The following is a 17,712-nucleotide window of genomic DNA, read 5'->3' as shown; positions in this document are numbered from 1 at the left end:
TTACTATGAGAACTGTCAATCTGTGGAATAGCCGAGCTCAGGCGCTGGTCACAGCAGAGACAGCAGAGAGCTTCAAGAAGGGTCTAGATGCCTTTTTACACCTAAATAACATTGATGGTTATGCTATATAGAATTGTTTCCCCTAAACCCCTTCCTCATCCAATCCCTTCCTTGGTTGAACTTGATGGACAAGTGTCTTTTTTCAACCGTATAAACTATGTAACTATGTAACCTTAACCTGTGAATAAACTTTGCATAATAAATGGTGCAAGTAACCACCAGAAATTCTCTAATATATTATTTTAGATTACTTCTTCTTTCTTCACTTGATTCGCTTTTATTATCCTCCCTCCTATGGAATAAAGATGAAAAGGTAAATAATAGAAAATTCTGGATGAAATACTTATGTTTCCGGTCTTGGCCTCTGAAGTTACTGCAGTGTATTTTGCACTTTTAAGTTGTAATTCAGCTGACACTTCTATTCACACCTTTCTCACATAAAGCTCAAGACTCAAAACTTTACTTAGTTAATCGTCACATTTAATTAAGCTCCGTTCTCTAGTGATTCATTTAATTAAAACATTTAAGTCGTATAAAAAGTTCACAAATTCCAAATTAAATAATTGAAATGTAACATTTTTTTTTTATAATTGAAAGTACCAAAAAAGAAAATGAAATATTATTAGCAGGTTTTTATAATTTAAGGAGAGTTTTCCTAAAGCTCACTTGTCAGCGTTTACCATTTAAAGGCGCGGTACTAGGTCATTAAAGGCTCGTTACTAGTTAGGATGTTTTATGCTGCCTCCTATAGCATTAATGGACATCTACCACCAGGATGAAAGACTGTATGCAAATGAGTCTAAGGGGGCTCCAGGCTCCATTAACACTTATGGAGCCTGAAGCTCCTTAGGCTCATTTGCATACACTCCTTCATCCTGGTGGTAGATGCCTTTTAAGAGGGTTTGTCTTGTGTATTTAGTGCTTAGTTTTGCTACTAATAATTGAAATTTTACATTTTTTTAATTGAAAGTAATGAAAATAAAATATTGGGAGGTTTTAAAAATTTTAGGAGATTTTTTCTAAATCTCACTTGTCAGCGTTTATCATTTAAAGGGAACCTACCACCACAAATCTACCTATAATGGTAGATCGGGTGGTAGGTGGATCAATGGGACGTGAGTATAGCCCTTTTAAGGGCTAATCCTCACGTCCCCGCAATTTTTTGGTAACTTTTATCTAACGTTTATGCTAATTTTATTATGCGGCTACTGGGGCGTGGAGTAGCCGCATCTGAGGTTACACGAGGCGGCTACTCCACGCCCCGGTAGCCTCTTTTCTCCTCCTACTTACCATCTTCAGTGCGCAGCTGCTCGTAGCTGCGCGCCCTCGTCCGACGATCCTGTAGCCCAGGCTTCGGAGCAGTGACCATGCAGGCGCGGGCCTGCTGTTCTGCGCATGCGCAGACTGCAGGATCGTTGGACGAGGGCGCGCAGCTATGAGCAGCTGCGCGCCGAAGATGGTAAGTAGGAGGAGAAAAGAGGCTACCGGGGCATGGAGTAGCCGCCTCATGTAACCTCAGAGGCGACTACTCCACGCCCCAGATAATTGAACCCAAACTTTCTCGGGTCTGCTCATTACTTGTTAGGATTTTTTTTATGCTGTCTCCTATAGCATTAATGGACATCTACCACCAGGCTGAAAGACTTATGCAAATGAGTCGAGGGGCTTAAGGCTCCATTTACATCTATGGAGCACCTTAGGCTCATTTGCATACTGTCCTTTAATAGGGTTTATCATGTTCAGTTCAAGAAACATGGTTTATATGCCAGTCATAATAGTAGACAAAGTGGTAGTTCATAGGAGACTATGGGGCAGATATACTTACCCGATCCTTTCGCGATCCAGCGGCGCGTTCTCTGCACTGGATTCGGGTCCAGCCGGGATTCATTAAGGTAGTTCCTCCACCGTCCACCAGGTGGCGCTGCTGCGCTGAAGAGCATCGGAACGCACTGGAATACACCGAGCCGAGCTGAGTGGAGGTAAGTGCAATTTTCGCAACACATTTTTTTTAAAAAATGCAACAGTTTTTCAGAATCCGTCGGGTTTTCGTTTGGCCACGCCCCCCGATTTCCATCGCGTGCATGCCAGAGCCAATGCGCCACAATCCGATCACGTGCGCCAAAATCCCGGGGCAATTCAGGGAAAATCGGCGCAAATCGGAAATATTCGGGTAACACGTCGGGAAAACGCGAATCGGGCCCTTAGTAAATGACCTCCTAGGAGTCTGGGTCCGGCATGTGAGATATAGCCAGCCCGTGGACCCCATTTCTTGGATCAAATATGAATGTATGACACTAGACGTATCCTGATGCAATGAAACAGACCAGGAACAATAGAGATTCTGTGCCCGTTACCATGATCTTTTTCTTACCCTGGACAACGACTTGAACACTTACGTAGTTAGCACACTTTGATGGTGTTAAGACACCTGGTTTTCAATATTACAAGTTTTTATAACCTCAGAATACAAATTTACACTAAAAAGAATGTGATGTTTTTATTACACTTTCAAGAAACCAGGACACCGATTGGAGTAGACATTAGATCTCTCATTAGTCCCGTTGGATCCCCTGCCTGATGGTTATCGGATGATTCCTGTTACCAGCCTACAATATATGATGTGATCCAATTCACATTTCAGACTTGTCCAGCTTATTTTTCCCCAAAAATTACTGTTCCCATCTGCCCTCACTGCCCTTCCCAGCACCAGCCACTTCTCCCACTTCAGCAATATATCATCTTGTGACTTGGTCGTGGCTGTAGCCAGTCACAGGCCTCGATGTTGACCTCAATACTAAGAGACTGGTGACTAGCTGCAATGGGGACCAATTCCAACATAGAACTGTTCTGGAAATGTCTCAAAATGTTCAAAGAGTTGAGTGTTTTTGGTCCCTCTATAGCAAATTAACAAAAACAAAATTGACTGAAAAGCCCCTTTAACTCTTTATTTTGAAATAAGCCAGACTCACATAACATTCTATTGTACCTTTAACATCTAAGATTTGTACAATTACGTCTCAAGTTTTAGGTCATCACAGAGTTCTAGGGACTCTATAGTTTAGAGTCATTAGTAGAGATGAGCGAACATGCTCGTCCGAGCTTGATGCTCGTTCGAGTATTAAGGTACTCGAGACGGCTCGTTGCTCGGACGAGTATTTCCCCTGCTCGAGATCGAGCATTTAATTAAAAAAACACAGTGAAGAACAATGAAGAATAGAATAAAAACAGTGAACACAGTGAACACAGGATCATTTAAGTGAAAAACACAGTGAAGAACACAGTGAAGAATAGATTACAGATGTTCGGCACATCTGCTTACTTGTCGGAAGATACGCGCGGAACGGTGCGAACAAAATAGTATGTGAAGAACAATATATATGTGTGAAGAACACATTGAAGAACACGGTGAGCAGGACAGAGACAACGGGGAGCAGCACAGAGACACCGGGGAGCAGCACAGAGACACCGGGGAGCAGCACGGAGACATCGGGCAGCGGCAGCACAGAGACATGGGGCAGCGGCAGCACAGAGACATGGGGCAGCGGCAGCACGGAGACATGGGGCAGCGGCAGCACGGAGACATGGGGCACGGAGACATGGGGCACGGAGACATGGGGCACGGAGACATGGGCACGGAGAGCAGCGGGGCACGGAGACATGGGGCACGGAGACATGGGCACGGAGAGCAGCGGGGCACGGAGACATGGGGCACGGAGACATGGGGCACGGAGACATGGGCACAGAGAGCAGCGGGGCACGGAGACATGGGGCACGGAGAGCAGCGGGGCACGGAGAGCAGCGGGGCACGGAGACATGGGGCACGGAGACATGGGGCACGGAGACATGGGCACGGAGAGCAGCGGGGCACGGAGACATGGGGCACGGAGACATGGGCATGGAGAGCAGCGGGGCACGGAGAGCAGCGGGGCACGGAGAGCAGCGGGGCACGGAGAGCAGCGGGGCACGGAGACATGGGGCACGGAGACATGGGGCACGGAGACATGGGGCACGGAGACATGGGCACGGAGAGCAGCGGGGCACGGAGAGCAGCGGGGCACGGAGAGCAGCGGGGCACGGGACAGCGTATCTCCCGACAAGTAAGCAGATGTGCAGAACATCTGTAATCTATTCTTCACTGTGTTTTTCACTTAAATGATCTTGTGTTCACTGTTTTTATTCTATTCCTCACTGTTCTTCACATCTGTTAACTTGTCGGGAGATAATATACGCGCGGAACAGTGAAGAATAGATTGCAGATGTTTGCATACATCTGCTAACTTATCAGAAGACATTCTTTTTCAATTAATTAACACATTTTATTCCCGAACCATGGTCCCTTTGAAAAATGCTCGAGTCTCCCATTGACTTCAATGGGGCTCGTTATTCGAGACGAGCACTCGAGCATCTGGAAAAGTTTGTCTCGAATAACGAGCACTCGAGCATTTTAGTGCTCGCTCATCTCTAGTCATTAGCCTTTCTTTGTGCCACCATTTAAGGTCTCCATAAGGAACCATATCATCCACATATCACAGATACATCATATATGTCGAACGTAGACTGGTGTGAGTCTGGAAGTAGTGGGGAATTGGTAAAGGGTTTTATATAGATATGCCTTTTAAGGTAATAGACCTAAACCCATACAGTAGGTCACAGAGATGATGGATCGCTTAAATAATTCCTACATAGTTTTTTGAAACCTTGAACATTACAAACCATTGTCACTATTGATCTAGATCCTTTAAAATTTCATTAAAGAGAAAAGATCATTTTAGACATGTATGTCATATCAGCACGAGATGCCAAAAGTTCCTGATAAATGTGTGTCCCACGATGGGTAGCCTCATCTACTTGGTAAACAGGGGGTAAAACATGGCCCCCTTTCATAATTTGTAGAATGTGGTAGCCAGAGGTTGTCAAAGGGCCACCAAATCCAGTTGGTGAATGTGCTACAAATACTTCCAATTAGAGAAATCAAAATTTTTTCTAGCCAAACTCAATCATATTTGGTCTACAGACCCTCTAAACTGAGGCTATCAATCTCCTACAGAATAATGCTAGATTTTTCCATAGTGCCCACAATTGACTTAAACAAGTTCCGACAAAAGCTTTTTAAACAAAAAGTTTAACTTTTCCCCGCAAGTGGTGGCATCATTGTAGAAGGGGATGTACGTTATCTCAAGCAGTCCATTAGACAATTCTTAAAGTGACTTGACATTTCAGCTCCAAAAGACCAAGTAGACGTATCTGTAGATGTAGCATATCCAAAATTATACAAAAACATCAGACTAGCTCTTTGCTTCTGTAGTCATAGAAATCATTGATGGCAGGGGTTGGAGAAGTCTGGTGATAATGATTCATATAAGAATCACTGGAGAGGTGGTCCGGATGTTTAATGTCTATTAAATAGTGTAATATGTACCACTGTACCCGATTACTCCTGGTGCATGCCTTATGACCCAGTTAACTGAACCAGATGACTGTGATGTATTAAAGCCATTAGAAGCCACATATTGTGAAAGAGTTTGCAAATCTATCAGTTCCTAACCCCTCCAATGTCATACGGTCGGAAGGAAATTGCTCAGATGTATATCACTGACCTTCCTCCCATTGCAGTTAAAGGGTTAAGATTGGCTCTTATTAGGGCTGGAGTGAGGTCTATTATATTCGGGTTAGCTTGACTGATTTCCATGATGTTTCACAGAATTTTTATGTTATGGTGGAACTTTCTAGATTTTTTTTGATTTAGGAATATACAATGAGCATAGACTACCCTGGAATTACATTTTCATGTCCTCCTTCCACACTTTTATGCATTCTTCATTGCTCGAGACGTTACAGTTAACCGATCACCGAAAGAGAGAATTGGAATTGTTTTGTAGCTGCTGTAGCTTCTAAAAAATAACGCCTAATAATATAAACAAATATTTCTATACCTTTTCCATCTTTATTGTGACTCCCATAGCTAAGAGTTCAACTCTGGGGACCTTGTAGATTTGGTACGAAACTAGAATTCGTTGCATGCCCTCACATCAAACAAATCTTTCATCATAAGGGAACTAAGGGAGTGGAATGAGTGAGGGAAAATGTAAAAAAATAACAAAACAAGCTTTTTATGAAAATAAAAAGTTTTAGAAGACTAGAGGGGGTTAGATACCAAATTCCAGGACATCGGGAGTAACATTGGTTCAGACCGATCCAATTCGGAGCTAAATCAAAACTTTTGAAAAATATTGACGAAGCTTGTATGAAGCAAATCTTGGATGTTCCACTTAGTTTTGTGATGCTTGTATGTTCTTATAGTTGCTTTAATACTAGATAGGTAGTTTCAATAGCCAAGATGTATATTGAAATCAAATAAAGATTAGACCTACCCCAGTCTTAATTGGTTCATCACAAAAACTCTACTTCTTCCGCTATTCACAAAAAAGATAACCAATTTCTTATTGGTGGGACCCCTACAGTTATAAGAATGCAGTTTTGTGCCCAACATTTCAGTGGGTGATGGTGATATGTGCCCTCCCATGAAATTTGAAGTTTATTTTCCCTCTACTTAGATGTTAATCCCATATTGTAACATCTGTGTAAGCATTATCCCCTGTTCATGGGTTGTGGTGGATTGTGGAGGAGGCGCTGATTATTACCTTGTGTCCTTTTTTAATCATCTGTTTTGATTATTTAGCAACACCAACCCACCTCCTTTCTTTCAACCTGGCTCTGATTTATCAATAGTTGACTCGCTGTGATTGACAGCTTTTCACACTACTCTCAGATCTCTGTATTGTCCAGATCACTTTTGAGACCATGGCTCTGATGTGACTTAAGAGTCCTGTAAAACTTCCCTCTGGTACTGAGTATAAAAGTATTTAGTTCCAAACCTCATATCTTGTGATTCTGCTCTCTATCTCCTGGTAACCTGATTTTGGCTCGTTTTCAGACTATGCTACCTTTTTGTGATTTTGTACTACAATTACCCTATCTATTATAACCTGGATCTGGAAACAATTCTTATCTGTTTGTACTGTCTTGTCTTTGTCTCCAGGTTTTGCACTCTGGTGTAGGGAGGGCTTGCCGACTTTTATTAATGGCTCATGAGGCAATCAGGTAGGGAGTGCTGGTTAGTGGGCTCAGCATTAGGGTCCACTGTCTATGTCTTTCTTTTTTGTCCATTCCCAGGGTGTGCATAACCCATATAGACTGAATACATGGGCAGCAAACATGGATAACAAATGCCTGTTCTTGTGATTTGGGGAATAGTTTCAAAAATCTGCTGGAATACAACATTTAAAGGGGGGACTAAAGAATAGGAACCCCTGTGAATGGTTCCTGATCTCCAATCCTGTGATTCTGATTTTGTAACCAAAACTTTACATCTCTGCACACAAAAGACAACACAATTGTATGTACTTCTCCAGAATATAAACATACAATATATTTTATGTATATGATAAAATAAGAGCCACTTACCACACAGCCGCTGGAATCCAACTTTCGGTCAGAAACACATCGGAAGTTCTTGCTGCAGCCCCCATTCCCTTTGGAGCAATCCCGAACTGGTCCAAAGGAGTCTAGCAGAATCTCAAGGTTATCAAACGAGGAGGAGGTCATAAGCTCCTCTCTGTGGGCAAAGCAAACAATAGGGAAGGAGGCAGGGAGTAGGATGATAGATAGGAAGAGACAGGGAGGAAATCCATCAAATCAAGGAAAGCTCGAAAAAAAGGCTGCATATCAGTGCAAGGGGCAAGAGAGAGGTCAGGGTGAGGGGGGAAATAGATTAAGAAAAAGGGAAGGATTGAGACAGAGGCAAAAAAGTGAGAGATGTGTCGGTGAGAACATACAAATCATCGGCGCACAAATGCTGCCTCTGTAAGATAGTAACTGTATAAGAGCAAACTACATCCCATATATAGTCATTATTTACCAGAACAACATGTCCCTGATAGAAGCGGGCCCATTAATCAGAGCGCAGGGAGAGGTTCTGCTCAGTGACACCACCGCTCCCCGGTGTATCCCAGCGCACTCACCTGACCTCAACAGCATCCTCCATGACACTCATGTCTGTTTTACACTTGGCTGATGGATTAATGGCCAGTTCGGCAGGGGGTATGACAAAGCTCTTGCTGAGAGGCAGCCACATCCCTTCTCCCAGCGTATAAGTAAATCTGCGGAAAAACAAACACGTTGGAAGATTTAACTCTACGGATCATCAAGAACAGTTTCATTTATAGAGTTATGATTATATACAGTAATAAAAGATAAGATAAAACTGTGAAAGGATTTCTGGGGATTATTTCCAGTAAACGGAGATCTACAGGGTGAGCAAAAGTCCCGTGGCACCCTTATATTTCAGAAATGAAAGGGAAAATGGCAAGTAACGGGTGACGGGAGCTATCTTTTAGGTTTGTCTGACACATGGCCACAAGCTGAAGCCGCCATATTGGATTATAGGCAAGTTTTTCCAGAAGGTGCTATGTAGCACTGAAGAACTGAATTGTTTTAGAAACGAAAAAGTTATCAACTCCAACATCCCATGAGGGTTTGTAAGGATTGGATCTATTGTCTTCAACTCTGTGTTTACCACCACGGCCAACCTGTCACGTAGCTGGGTATCAGATACAGGCAGATACATACAAGATAGGTTCCATACATTTGTTCTTAAATTGAATTTGTATGTAAGTTGTTATTTTATAATTGTAGATCCAGACCAAATTTTTTTTGTTCCAGTGACGATTGGATTTTAAATGTTTTTTTGCTGTAATGGGACCAAGGATTATCAATAAAGCTTCATTACAGACACCTTACAGCTGATCATTGCAGTCTGGGACTATAGTAACATCCAGTGACGTCACCAGAGGTCACAGTGGGCAGAGGGGTCCGTCTGTAACTAGGGGACGTGGTGTCCTTATGTAGGGGACCGCCTGTATATCTATTTCTAGAGATGAGCGAGCACTAAAATGCTCGGGTGCTCGTTACTCGAGCCGAACATTTCCAGATGCTCGAGTGCTCGTTTCGAGTAACGAGCCCCATTGAAGTCAATGGGAGACCCGAGCATTTTTCAAAGGGACCATGGTTCGGGAATAAAATGTGTTATTTAATTGAAAAAGAATGTCTTCTGATAATTTGCAAACATCTGCGATCTATTCTTCACTGTTCCGCGCGTATATTATCTCCCGACAAGTTAGCAGATGTAAAGAACAGTGAAGAATAGAATAAAAACAGTGAACACAGTGAACACAGTGAACACAGGATCATTTAAGATAAAAACACAGTGCAGAACACAGTGCAGAATAGATTACAGATGTTCGGCACATCTGCTTACTTGTCGGGAGATACGCGCGGAACGGCGCGAACAAAATAGCATGTGAAGAACAATATATATGTGTGTGAAGAACACATTGCAGATGTTTAAATACATCTGCAATGTGTTCTTCACACATATATATTGTTCTTCACATGCTATTTTGTTCGCGCCGTTCCGCGCGTATCTCCCGACAAGTAAGCAGATGTGCCGAACATCTGTAATCTATTCTGCACTGTGTTCTGCACTGTGTTTTTATCTTAAATGATCCTGTGTTCACTGTTTTTATTCTATTCTTCATTGTTCTTCACTGTGTTTTTTTAATTAAATGCTCGATCTCGAGCAGGGGAAATACTCGTCCGAGCAACGAGCCGTCTCGAGTACCCTAATGCTCGACCGAGCATCAAGCTCGGACGAGCATGTTCGCTCATCTCTATCTATTTCCTTTTAATTCATGAAATAAATAGGGTGTCCATGATTAGGCTGTTGCATGATTTGCAACCAAATCACGGGCCTCATAGGGGTACAAAAGTATAGGATTTGTCCTATTCTTTGGCAGATTTTTCGTCAAGGCGGCTTGGTTGCCTAAGGAGGGGTGAAGAGCGTTCACCACTCCCACCTCCTCTTCCCGGCCCTGTGCTTATCCGGGATCCTGGCTGTGTGAATGAGCTCTTTACCTGCATATACCACATTCTTGTATCATGCATCTTGTATATATATATATATTAAGCCTTATTTAATTCAGCAAGTGCCAGTGTCTTATAATCCAAATGTCAGAAGAATCCAGACCCTTCTGACCACTGTAATGGGTCAGGAGCTCCTAGTGCTTAAACAAACGGCGAAGTGTTAGAGTGATGCGGCGGGGTACAATGTAATCATCGGACCGCTCGCAAAGCAGTCCGACACATTCATGAGGGAGCGATCCTGGGAAGAGGTAGTGCGGGCGGTGACTGGCGGTGACCTCCCCTAATCCCGCCCCAACCCCACCTCCTAATGAATACATCGGACCACTTGGCGAGCGGTCCGGCGTTTAAATTGTACTCCACCGCAGTGTTAGATACCGTTATCAGAGGTTTCCGGTAACGCTATCACTCTAACACTGCGGCGTTTGTTCAAGCACTAGGAGCTGCTTACTTTAGTAACATCTCCTATTGCCCAATTTATGGGTGACAGGTCCTCTTTAAGTGCTTTAAAGTAATACTTAAATAATATTAATTGCTTTTTTTAAAGGTATTTTTTCTTTCAGCATTTCCCAAGACTCTGAGTGTTTGGAAAAAATACAATATATTCTACTGAAATTCAGCAATATGTTGTGACATGATAAGATTCATGGAGGAGCACCCTGGACCTGGAGGTCATGACTGTTATGCTAGTCCTTGGTGTCTGCCAGACTGTGAGACATTACAAATGAAGGTGATGGGAGATTATGACTGCGAGAAATGCTCCTCAGTCAGAAGATAGAAGATGCTGGAAACCGTCAAGGTCATAGGCTGAGTTTATAACCACAATGTCCGCTGCCATAACATATAACATGTGTAATTATATACATATATATATACTGTATGTAAACACATTCTATATAGTATGTGCAATCTGCTCAGCTCCTCCTGCTCTATGATATGCTGCCTGCAGATAGGACACAATGTATGATCTGCTCAGCTCCTCCTGCTCTATAATATGCTGCCTGCAGATAGGACACTATGTACATTACGCTCAGCTCCTCCTGCTCTATAACCTGCTGCCTGCAGTTAGGACACTATGTACAATCTGCTAAGCTCTTCCTGCTTTATAATAGGCCACCTACAGATAAAATACTGCACCTATTACTCTATAACCTACTGTCCACTGCTTGGTGCTGTTTGTAACTTGATCTGTAACCATTTACTGTATATATCCTAAATGAGTTTTTAATTATTTCTCATAAATTACCTGAAGATCTTGTCTGCTGGTTGTTCCCCCAAAACCAGATCAAATCCTCTCTGGAACATGGTGTAGGGCCACGGGCTGCATGAGAAAACAATCAATGTATAAGTCAGAAAACAAGAATAAAAGAAAAAAACAGCTTCTCACTCTTAAAAAAAGCGCCACTTTCATCATCTGGATGTGGCTAGTATTACAGCTCATCCTCAATCTTTTGATGGTATATTGTAGTTACCCATTTACTTACCCGGTCCGCGGAGTTCACCAAAAGTGCATTGTCTGACGATAATGCCCTGTGCTGCGATTCACTAAGATCATGCGCCGAAATCCTGCATGTGTAACTTCCCCGCTCAGGTCCGCCGGAGTTCACCTTCTTTTTAGTGATGCATGTAAGTGTTTGGGCTTGCGACACAATTTGAAAGTTAAATCTCGCCCTCAGTCTGAATCAGTCGGATCGTCCAGCGGCAAGCCCCCTAATTTGTGTTGAATGGAACCCTGCGCAGCTGCGCCAAAAACTGGTCGCGTGTGACACAATCGCAGCAAGTTAAATACCTGTCAAAGCTGTTCAATCCCCGAAAACGGTGCACAATCCGACGAAAGTGCGACCCGCGACCCATAGTAAATGAGCCCCTATATGTGATTCCAAACACATAGGCCAAAAGGACACTATATTGGTGTCGTCTGGCTCAGTAGATGGGCATTGTCCTGATCTCTAGAGACCTGGTGTGGCCCCTATAGGAGATATGTGCTATGAATTTTATATAAATGGTGGTTCCACCCAGTCCCTTCTCTAGAACTAGATACACCAAATAATTAAATATTGGGTAAGAAGAAAGGGTGAAGGAAATAAAATCATGGAGTGTGGTTGGTACATACCCTTGGTTAGTTCCCCATTCATTTCGTATACAGAGATGCTTGTGCACTGGATCCCTCATATAACCTTCATGGCAAAGACACTCTCCTAGAAGAAGAAAGTTCTGAATCATACACTCCTCCGACCGCTCATTAACAAAAAGTCTTTAAAAAACTCAAAAATTTTTATCTTGTTGGAAAAATATTCAGGTAATAAAAAAAGATCTCAGTAACTTTATATTGTCTGATGTCCTTTTAAAGGGATTAATACTCTACTTCCACCATTTGACATGAACTTTTTAGGTTTGAGAGCATGGCTTGGAGGGATCTTTGAGCCAATCCAGCAAATTGACACCCCTACCCAATAGCCATGCCTGTGGATGGGCGGTGTGGGGGGGGGGGGGTGAAAGTTGGGCTCCGTTCATCTCTACACACCACTATCAGAACTGAAATTTCCATGTAGGTGTCTTCCACCTTCCATCACATCATAGAAGGGAGTTGTCTGACTACTAAGTCGTTGGAGGAAGATGGACAAGGCACCAAGAGGCGGCGGTTATAACGACATCTAGTCTGCTCTGGAACAATTTTCCTTTCTTAAATAACCACTTTAATGTGACTAAAATTGGTAAACGGTCTAAAGAATAAGATATAATTATAGAATTTTAGGAAATAATCAAAATAATTTTGGGATCAAACTAAAGGGGGTTTCGGGATATTAGAAATATGGCGTGGTTGAGAGTGGTTGACTTGTCCAAGAGTGAATAAAATAGGCAAGGTGGCAGGGGAGAGGCTGCATGAAAAAATGTACTCACCTTGTCTGTTGCTCCTAGTGTCTCTCCAGGCAATGCCCATCAGTCCCCTGTCCCAGCGTTGTATCAGGCTTTGGGAAATGGTGATGGGAGGTGGGAGTACAAGGGGTGGGACAGCTGCATGGGACACTAGGTGCAACGGACGAGGGGAGTACATGTTTATTTTTTTATGCAGCCCCTCCCTGGCCACAACACCTTTTTTTCACTCACTCTTGGACAACCCTTTTAACTTTTGAGCTTTTATTGTTATAAAAGTGTGCAAGGCTGATTGATAAGCTAGAAGTATATTACCTGTCTCGGGGTCACATAAATGCTCACAAGGGTCCAAAATTCTTTTTGCACAAAGGTCTAAGGCCCAGGGGCCGCTGGAGTTCATCTGGGAGAAGAGAACTACCTGTGCAGGGTTCAGCCAATCACTGGCATCTAACTGGCTGCCCTCCAGGAGGATAAAACGACTGCCTAAATTTAAGGGAAAAACAGAAAAGTTACATACCATAATTTTTTCTTTCTATGCTATTCAGACACGTTCTTAAGTAAAGGGGATATTTACGAAAATGTTTACATTTTATTATACCACCTAATTCCTAATGGTGCAGCAAAGGGCAGATTTGACATTTTGGGGGTCTCAAGCTCCACTTAATGATCCACTCTGATTTGACTTCCTTACACTGCTGTAAACTACAATGGCAATGGGATGATCTTGTATGCTCCCATTTCTCCATATCGACAGTTTTTTTTTTTTAACGCACCCAGAAGCATCTGCATCTATTCTCTGCCAGGCCCCCATACTTATGTTTTACATATGCTCAAGGCGAACCCAAATTTGTTTCTCCATTTTTTGGACCAGCCTGAGATCCAATTTTTGTGTATTTTCCTTAAAAATAAATGCATAGATATATTTTCCTTAAAAATAAATGCATAGATATATGTATCTACATATATCTATTTTTTTAGCACCCCCTTCTTGTCAGAACGCCCACTCAGTGCCATAAGGACAGTTTTGTGTTGCAGTAGCCTCTATCCTTACCATCAGCTATGAGATGTTCTGGAACATGAAGTGTAATCCTCACAATCAAAGGACAACTGATGTGAGATGAACAAACTAAGCCAATGACACAGCTGGTTATACTGAGGAGCGTCAGAGTCATCTTGTTGACAGGACTGCGGGGTGATCCTACTGCTGAAATAAGAGGAAACGTAATATGAATATGAGTGTGTACACAGCAAATCAACAATTATGACATGCTACACAAAAACTATGAAAGATTGTAGTTCCGAAAATATTCATTGGATACATATTGCCCACAATCACAAAACAATTCAGTCATCTTATGACCAATATGACACATATTAGGATTCGCCATCCAAAATGAAAGAGAATATTCATCCGTACACAACCTTAACTATAAAATCTATGGTTGTTATTTACCATGGTTTCTCTGCCAGTTTTATGGAGTAGAAACCATGTAAAAAGAAACATCTCTGCCTGTTTTTAGCCTGTGGGACGACTAGGGCCGAGCAGGGGGATTGGGAGTTTGAATGCCCCATAGGCAGAGATTATGGCTAAAATCACCATCTGGTGAGACCTGGACTCAACTGGACTGACCAGGTAAAGATTGTGTCCGGATTCACTAAGAGGCAGAATCCTCTTGGTTTATCCGTCATGCCATTCACATGCTGGGGGTATATTAAGACTTGGTTGCAAAATATCTTAATATAGACCCCGGTGAATCTGCTTGTTGCTAGACAAGATTTTGATTGCAAAATTTTAATTCTTGTTTAGTGAACACAAAAAAATATATATAAAATAGTTGTTCCAGTCTGTGTCTCAGTCTCCTGATACAATCTTACTCTCATCCTCACTCATCCATCTGCTCCTCCCCTGTCTGCTCAATGCACATGACAGGAAGAAGGAGGTTGTGGCGGTGAGCTTAGGGGTGAGGGCGGCAAAAAGAGGGCAGCTGTGACCCCTCCGCCGGGACTCACCACTTGCTGCTGGCAGGGAGCAAGATAATGTGAAATTAAGTTTTATAAAGTACTGAAATGATTTGGAATGCTGCCAAAAGCATTTTTAAAATCAACATAGCTTATCCTGTGTCCTGATGTGCTTATCTAGTGCGCTCAAAAAATGTGTCTAAACATTTACCTTATACCAAATCTACATTGTCTGTTGAGTAAGTTGGCGACCAAATGACCAAGAACAGACGCACTAAAAAAACTCTGTTTCTTTTGCATGTCTATCAAACGTCCCAGTTACTCCTAAAGTAATCATGAATTAGACTGGTGGTGGCAAACCTATGGTACTGGGCATACAGACTGTCGCCCAACCTTACAGTTTGCAGACAGGACTAAAAGCATCTTCCTGTGGTCCCAGTCCGAGGCAATATTTTAACCTTCTAGGTTTCATGGGATTGCAGGAAGAGTGAGAAGGTGTGGAGAAGGTCAGAATGTCATTCAAACTCCTGTTCTTAGACTTGCATTTCTTTATATTTGGGGGTGCTGGAGAAAAGCTGAAGTCATGATCTGGATTTCTCTCCGTTCTTCCAATGACATTGGTGTTGTCAGATGCCGATATCCATGAAGGAAGGGAGTAATACGTTTGTAATGAATAATCATCTAATTTGCCATGTTGTTATAAATAAGTGGGTCATGGGTGGCAGTTTTGGCATGTACATTGATGATATTCTGTTCTGGTCATAGGATATGAATGGGCATACAAGTATATTGATACAATGTATCAAGCGATCCAGCGGTGTGTTCTCTGCGGTGGATTCAGGTCTTCCGGCGACTCACTAAGGCAGTTCCTCCGACGCTGCTGCGCTGAAGTTCCCCGAGGTCCACCGGAGTGCACCATCCTACACTTGGTGAAGGTAAGCGCGTGTCCCGCGACACTTTTTTTTTAAAAAATGTCGCGGTTTCTCCGAATCTGTCAGGTTATCATTCACCCCCCCGATTTCCATCGCGTACATGCCGGGGCCGATGCACCACAATCCAATCGCGTGCGCCAAAAACCCGGGGCAATACAGGGAAAATCGTCGCAAATTGGAAATATTCGGGTAACACTTCGGGAAAACGCGAGTTGTAAATGACCCCCAATGTTTGAAAACCCCTTTAAATTTTTGATTATACAATACAACTGTAGTGAAAAATTTTGCTTCATTTGTAAAATGTTTTCTGGGGCTTTAATGGGAATGGGGGCTGTTTTTGATCATGAGTCACCAATCCTTTTGATTCGAGCTCTTCTATCACTCTCAGCACCAAGGCAGTCTAGAGAGGAGACACCTCTACAAACACTCATGTTATGCTTTCACTTGGGTTTCCAGAGGCTAAATCTGTGCTGGAACCCAATGGTTCGGAGGGTCATTTTACATAATCCATAACTTTATCTCACTGACCTCGGCTGCGTCTCCGGCTACGAGAAGGGTCTGTGTAGAAGGTCAGTTGAGTTTCACTATCCATCTCCCCTCCGCAGTCTCCTTCGGGGTTCAGAAAGGCTGAGCCTGCTGTAAGATATAAGTCAACGTCTTTGGATAAGCAAAATTAAAATAGGACAGAACAGGGAGGGAGAGTGTAGGATCAATGAAATAATCTGATGAAATATAAATAAACTCGCACAAACATATTCCACAGCTTCAGGGGCCGGCAACAAATTGCAAAACGACATACTTCCAAAGCCTCTGGCAGTCAAGAGATTAAAGGAAGCACAAAAGAATATGTCAAGAAATCTTAAGTAGCTGGTAGCAGTTGTCTCTTCATTTGCCGTCTCATAGTGTATCTGATTTAGAGAACAGTGGCTGGGGTCACTCTCGAATGGTGACCCACTGGCGATTGGATGATAGCCATTGGCTACCTGTTGAAATGGTAATACAGTAAAAATGACTTTTATTAGCACGTCCAGATTTTCCATCTTAATTATTCTCAATTCAAGGGCACCAGAAGGACAACACACCGCGGCAGTAACAATCGAAGGACTGAATTGCTCTTGCCTTGAAACTACAAAGAACCTCTTAATCTAGGATAAATTGCAGAGCGATTTAGCTAAACATGTATTGTTCCAGCATAAAGAAACATATTGCTAATTTCAGAGAGTGGGAAATAATAGTCATAGGAACAAACAGATCAAGGAGCTATTAGGTTTTCTCATGCCGCCCAAGGTAATAAGAGAGCAAAAGCTAGACCTTGTATAGCGGAGGCGGCATATGATCTCATAGGCCTGGAGGAGGCTAGGATCTGGAGGAGAGTATTGGGTTATTCCGCTATAAGATCATATTTTCTGGTTATTATTAAAACATTAATATGATGAAAATTAAAGGGGTTTGGCAACATTGCTGGAAAATCCCTGGGGACAAGGGTGTTTTTACCCTGTTCTGGTTCCTGCTTAAAGTCTTGTGTTGGTCTTCTATTCTTTACAGTGATACTTTGGCCTGAAGTGCCAGTGGTCATTGAAAGTTGCTTTGTTTCATGTCATAAGTGACTTCCTGTGGTCCACTGATGCCACTGATTACGACCACTGGAAGACCAACATGACAATAGAACATAGAACCAGACCAGGACAAGCAATTTTTTTCCCCTAGCCATCAGAAAAAACTTTCAATCTCTAGTCCAACCAGATATTTGGAAGAATTATTATCCATGTGATATAGATACAAGGCTTGCTTCACCAGAACGACAAATACCTCCTCTTGTTCATAGATATGAGGCTTGACCAAGAGAATCTTCTCTAAAATGTTGGATACCCCAATAAGTACAGCTGGACACAGTTTGGAAAAACTACTT

General features: G+C 42.7%; 1 protein-coding gene across 3 annotated transcripts in view; it reads right to left on the bottom strand.

Moving 5' to 3' along the window:
• ASTN1 (astrotactin 1) overlaps positions 1 to 17,712 on the bottom strand; it is a 352,438-nt gene that overhangs the window by 82,949 nt on the left and 251,777 nt on the right. For all 3 annotated transcript variants that reach the window (XM_072128438.1, XM_072128437.1, XM_072128436.1), the window contains 7 exons: positions 16,332 to 16,439; positions 13,964 to 14,116; positions 13,228 to 13,395; positions 12,152 to 12,236; positions 11,285 to 11,359; positions 8,082 to 8,219; positions 7,525 to 7,675 (listed from right to left, as the gene is read on the bottom strand). In XM_072128438.1, the coding sequence (XP_071984539.1) occupies positions 7,525 to 7,675; positions 8,082 to 8,219; positions 11,285 to 11,359; positions 12,152 to 12,236; positions 13,228 to 13,395; positions 13,964 to 14,116; positions 16,332 to 16,439 (878 nt within the window). The remainder of the gene's footprint in view (positions 1 to 7,524; positions 7,676 to 8,081; positions 8,220 to 11,284; positions 11,360 to 12,151; positions 12,237 to 13,227; positions 13,396 to 13,963; positions 14,117 to 16,331; positions 16,440 to 17,712) is intronic.

This window comes from Engystomops pustulosus, chromosome 10, assembly GCF_040894005.1.
Source record: "Engystomops pustulosus chromosome 10, aEngPut4.maternal, whole genome shotgun sequence".
Taxonomy (NCBI): Eukaryota; Metazoa; Chordata; class Amphibia; order Anura; family Leptodactylidae; genus Engystomops; species Engystomops pustulosus.
This window is presented reverse-complemented; position numbering and strand designations above follow the sequence as displayed.